General features: G+C 40.3%; 1 protein-coding gene across 1 annotated transcript in view; it reads left to right on the top strand.

Moving 5' to 3' along the window:
- LOC108798610 (cohesin subunit SA-2-like) overlaps window positions 1–6000 on the top strand; it is a gene marked incomplete at its 5' end in the record, with an annotated part of 36917 nt that overhangs the window by 16980 nt on the left and 13937 nt on the right. The window contains 3 exons of the mRNA XM_018570367.1: window positions 988–1127; window positions 2069–2170; window positions 5664–5809. Coding sequence (XP_018425869.1) covers window positions 988–1127; window positions 2069–2170; window positions 5664–5809 — 388 coding nt within the window. The remainder of the gene's footprint in view (window positions 1–987; window positions 1128–2068; window positions 2171–5663; window positions 5810–6000) is intronic.

The following is a 6000-nucleotide window of genomic DNA, read 5'->3' as shown; positions in this document are numbered from 1 at the left end:
ATTGTCTTTAGAAGTATTTTCTTCTACTACTGGCCGTTTATGACCTGCTGTATCTGCCGGTCCATCGTGCCACTAGGATATCCTGGTCATTCCTCAGCATAACGTGATCTGCCTCACCTGATGTAGGAGAAGCTTTGGAAGTAGTCAGGCTTAGCAGCAATGAGTCCTTGTTATTATAGCACTTGGAGGCACATGTATTTTCCCTGCATGACATAGGCAGGCCATAGAAACCCAGTGTGACGACATGGTGATCAGTTTATGAGTTAAATGTGTATTGGTGTTGAGTTATGTTTAATTATGTTATACTGTGTAACCTGGTTATCAAAAGACTCTCAGCACCATCACTCGTTATCTCCCATTGTACTCTGAAGGAGCCCAGGATAATGACATTCTGGCCAGGCTCCTGCTATGGCTTTCTGGAGCTCGTTAGCAGGGGAAACCCTGTGGTGTTGTGAAGACAGATTGTCTGGGGAAGGAAGGGTGGGAGTAATGGGATTATAATCTGATATCATCACTTGCTGTATAAAAGTTTGTGCAGTTGCTCAATAAATCAGAGTTTGTTTCACCCTACACTTGTGTCTCGACCAGTGACTGGGGAAACTGAGAGCTAAGGATCTTCAGGTTGCAATATCTCCTCAGCAAGGAAGAATACAGCGGCGGACATACTCATCCTGAGTATGGGGGTGCGTCACACCCAGCAAAGACAAATTAATTACTGCGATCAGCCTGTTGCACTGAAAAATATTAAGCAGGTCTCAGCGTAGTGCAGTTGTTAGTTTGCAGTTTAGAATATGAAAGTTTATATTTAACACCCCTTTAACACGCCAGCTTTATAGGGTTTATTATAATGGTCCAGCCCAGAATTAAGTATAAATGCCAAGTATTTAACTATCCTGTTTACTGATCAATGCGGACATGCCATTGCTTATTTAATATTACATAGATAGGGTGTATGAGGTAATTCTGATTTATTTTTTTAATACGCAGCAACGTCAGAGAAAGAGGATGACGTGACCCTGGTCATTCTACACAGGAGAAGGATGCTGCTGGCTGTATATTGCAAGCTGATAACCTCCAGTGTAGTGGAGATGTCAGCTGTAGCGGAGATTTACAAGCAGTATATGAAGGTAATTACAGTGATACATGCATACCGGTGTTTTCTTTCTTGAACATATGGATGGGCATTCTCTAGAATGCATATGTTTTTCTACAGGCCAACACACAATATAAAGACATTAGGTGATTTCTAGTGTTTCTGTACTTTACTGTGTTAAATTGTTGATTTTGCCCTGTTTTGCATTAAATGAATAAAGGTTTAATGTTAGTTTGTGTCAGCTGATTAGATTTAACACTGATGTGTAAGTCTGGCAAAGTGCAGTAATCAAGAGCAGCCAGTAGGGTTGCCACCTGTCTAGGATTCACCCGGACAGTCCGGGTTTTGAATGCTGTGTCCGGGTTTCATGGCAGCAGAAACCCGGACACAAGAAGTCAGGCAGACAGGGCTACCAAAATTAAGATATGGGCTACTGGCCTCCCACTGAAAATAGTCTCAACTGTGATATTTACATATGAATGGGTGGCACTATTTACATATAAATAAGCCGCGACTCATTCTCCCCAACAAAATGTCCGCTCGTCGCTAGAGTGTGCTCGGGTTTCGCTTGAAGGAAAGGTGGTAACCCTAGCAACCAGTCAGAATTATACTTTACTTTCCGCAACATAAAACTTGGTTGTCGAGTTGCTGCTTTATGCACACCATTATTGCCATTTACACAACTTTATTGAACAACCCCATAACAAATAACATGTGAAAGCATATAGCAACCAATCAGATTCCACCTGTCTTATTGGTAAAGTCTTATTGACTGGTATGGGCATCACAACCATTTTTCTTTCAAACTGTTTTATCCAGGATTACCTTTATATCTTATGAAATGATTTCCAATCCTGGATTGCTAGTCAAACTTTAACTTCTTAAATTATAACAACTCTTTAAGAAGTATATAACTTATGAGTCTGGAGCCGTAAAAGTTACAATCTAGGATTTTTTTTTTACTGACTACTGTAGGCCTACAATGACTTTGGTGATATAATTAAGGAAACCTTGAGCCGAACAAGACAGATCAACAGGATAGAAAGTGCAAAAACTTTGGTCCTTTGTCTGAAAAAGGTAAGAAACTGAAACATTCTTGAGCAGAAAGTTTAACACGTCTTACCGATATCATGACCCTCGATAGACCAGTGTGACATCCCCTAAAACGTTCTTGTAAGGACAGATGAAAATGATAGAAGGGTGAACATAAATGGATGAGGTAGTCATGGATATAACAGAATTGAGGTCAGGATACAGAGAGAGTTAAGACTGTTCATAGGCATGCAGATATTGTCTTGAGAAGGACAGACGTTACAGTATCTGCCTGTTCTCCAATAAGTCACTGGGTTGCCAGGGCCAAGTGTGATCCTTGCTTCTCAGTGCCTCTGGAGCCTTACTTTAATTTTTTCCTATTCTCAATAGATAATTTCAACTACTGTGTGCTGTGAACCTCTAACTGCTAGTCATGAGCTCAGAAACAACCCAATAGAATCAAACAAAAGAAACCTCCCAAAATTATGTGGCCATATACAAATGTTTTACTCATCAGTTCATACAGTGGACAAAAAATACATAATAAAGATAGAAAATAATACAAAAATCGTATCACCAAACAGCTTTAAAAACATTTAATTCTGGTATTATAGAAGATGGCCACCCAGATAAGGAAAATGTTCATGACTTGATATAGGCTCAGGTCTATAATGTACTTAAGATAAGTACATGCATTAGTGTCCAATGCATGACCTATGCTTGAGTGTCTATGTTCCAAAGAGAGATTCCTAGGACTGCACTTAAATATAAATATGTCACTATGAAAAATACAAAATTCTCAGAGCTATTATAACAGTGAAATAGTTATGAGCAATATATAAAGCAAAGTGCTAAATTTTAGCTAAAAAAAAAACAGATCTAAAATGGAGGAACGTAATGAAAATCTGAGCGGGGGAAACACAAACAAGGTACAATAATAATCTCAAAAACTGGAACGGGATGATGTAAGACGGCAAGTGAAGAATAGGGAAATTAAAAACAAGAAATGTGTGTTCCAGGATCTTCAAATTAAACATTTTCCCTACCAACTAACCCTTTCTGAGCATGACCTATCTTCTCACATGGTATTTGAAAATCTCCTAGCAAATCTACAGGGCCCAAGGCTTATTTAATTTCTATACACTTTACACCTCGCTAGTATGTAGGACACCCCCATACCTCATATGAAGCAATGGGAGAGGGACATCCAGAAGCACCTAGCAGCAGAGGACTGGATCCAGATATGGGTCTCTACTGCCATAAGCTCAGCTAATGTTCTAGCAGTTGAGATGAATTATAAACTCCTATTGTATTGACTTGTATTTAGTTCCTTTGCAGATCTCTTGCTTCATTCCTGCTATCCATCTCTTTGTTTTCAGGGCTATCTGTAGAGGGATCCTTTCTACATGTATTGTGGGACTACCCAAAAGCTAATAGGATCTGAGTTTACCAGCATTTATATACAGTGACTGGCACATTTTTCCGTAAAGACCCCTATGAGACCCTTCTTAAAAAAAAAAAAAGCCTGATGCATGTACAGTTACCTAATTGAAGTTAGTAACTTACATGTCCATATCTGATGAAAGGGTGATTACTTAGGCATAGAAGACTCCAATAATCCCCTTTGCAGAGGTCAAAAACCTACCCACTGCTGATACTCCAGTCCCCCCCTTTTTACCTCCCCTGATCCTGTTATCTTTCCTCCCTATTCCCCCACACCCTTTCTTTGTTCTCTTTCTTCCTTCTCCCCCTCCCTTTTTCTCTCTCTTCTTAATTCTATGTTTTTTCTCTTCTTCTGGCCCCCATTCTTACCCCGAACATTCAATCTCCAAAATCATCTCTTAAGTGCTCCACCTAATAAAAATGTATTTACAAAAAAAAAACAAGGAAAAGGAAACTGGATGATTTGCCTGAACAATACGTTTATCTTAGACTTTTTTTTTACAATGGGTTAAAGGCACATCTTAATAGTTGTTGTAGGCTAAACAATTAATTTGTCTGCAGTTTGCATTCAAAACACCCATTAGCTGATATGCTCATGACTTATCATTTACTTTCCCCAAAAAATGTGCAGAAGCTGCAACTGGAAATTCTTATAAAAAATGTAGTATATTAGTTTGCATATTAATCTATTAATCTCTTAAAGGAGAACTATGAGGTTAAGGCTTTTCCCCATAGTTCTCCTTAGGGTAACGGGAGGACACAAACTAGCGTCCTCCCGTCACCCTTGGCTCAGTATACCGCGAGCCAAGGTATGCTAAGACGCCGCAGCTGAAGCGGATCCCGACAATTATGTCTGGATCCGCCCAGCTGCGTGACTGACAGCTGGCTCTGTACAGCTGTACGCGCTCTGTACAGCTGTACGCGCCCCCTCCCCCGTCCGTTCCGCCAGTCAGCGCTGGCGGATCGGAGCGGGGAGGGGGGAATCCAGCCCCTCCCCTGCCGTGACAGGTTCGAGAGGGGAAATGTTGTATAGATGTCATCAGCACTCCAAATATGACAGAATACGTCAAGATTTTAGTGAATCTTCATTTTTATTTTCGAAGTCACTTAAAGTGGAAACAAGCGCTTTCGGGGCCGCGCAGGGTCCCCTTCATCAGGCTTAAAGTGAACCTACAGGACAGGATCGAGAGGTGAGCGAACGCTGGTATGTGTTCGCTCACCTCCCGATCTACTGAGCCGACTCCTACTTCTATGATCAATAAAACAGTGACAGTGAAACAGTGAAATAAAAAATATTTTCAGTAGAGGTGAACTTTGTATCTACAGTGACACTAGATATTGAAAAACTACAAGTGTTATATTAGTATAATACATAACATAAATGGTACAATAATATTGCTTTACGCTTATTCTGTAAGGTAAATAGCAAAGTGCACTAGGTAAAGAGCAAAGTGCAGTAACCCTTAGCAACCAAACTGAATTCATATTCTAGTTATCTGACTTCGATAAATTGCATTCTAATTGGCTCCTATGGGTTCCACCACTTTGGACATACATTTAGCTTTTTCCACTGCCTTGCTGAATAACACCGTACTAGTGTAATTAGTTAAAATGTGTCAGCAGCCATTGAGGGTGAATGCCATTTACATGATGTACTATGTAAGGCAATAGATAATGATTTCTCCGTATCAGTGTCAGCTGTATGTCATATATGTAGAAATACGATGTACTTAGGAAGATTATTACTTATCAGATTTGGCAGGCAGCTTCTATTTTGCAGCTTTTAATTGAAAGCACTAGAAGGCAGAACTCTGTGTGTGATTTGTGACAGGATTGCATGTTTCCTGGCTGATCTAGAAACATAATTGAAAGCATGACTTATCACGTCGTCAGGCTTGTTATTATAGGGATACAGATGCTTGCCATTTCATTCAGTGCATTGTAAATAGCCCCCCCTTGACACCGGGGAGGAAGGTCATTGAGAGACAGCTGAAAATGAACGCAAATTAACAAAACTGAATGTCCTTGTTCCTTAAAAAGACATGACCCATAACAGCTCTGCTTTCTTTTCTCCGACATGGTGATGTGATTGCAGCTGTTTCTGGAGCACAGAGAAGCACATGACAGTGCCACCCCGTCCCCTGCGTCATTCACTAACATAAAGGAGCTGGCTCGCCGCTTTTCTCTAACGTTTGGCATGGACCACGTGAAATGCAGAGAATCTATTGCTATGATGCACAAGTATGTGAAGTGGAGGTTTTCCCCTTACATTCACTATGCTATTTATACCATTCTACAGCACTACAAGCAAGGCTTTATTAGGCTGATCCTTATTTAAGCTACATTGGCTCTCAAGTATAAGAGTGTCAAAAGTTTATAAACAGGTTTTGTTGCCTGTAGTAACCAACCAACCAGATTTTGTTCTGTCCTCC

The sequence above is a fragment of the Nanorana parkeri genome, unplaced genomic scaffold (genome assembly GCF_000935625.1).
Source record: "Nanorana parkeri isolate BGI_ZX_2015 unplaced genomic scaffold, ASM93562v1 scaffold1522, whole genome shotgun sequence".
Lineage (NCBI taxonomy): Eukaryota > Metazoa > Chordata > Amphibia > Anura > Dicroglossidae > Nanorana > Nanorana parkeri.
Note: the sequence above shows the minus strand (reverse complement) of the source record. Positions and strands in the feature narration are given on the sequence as shown.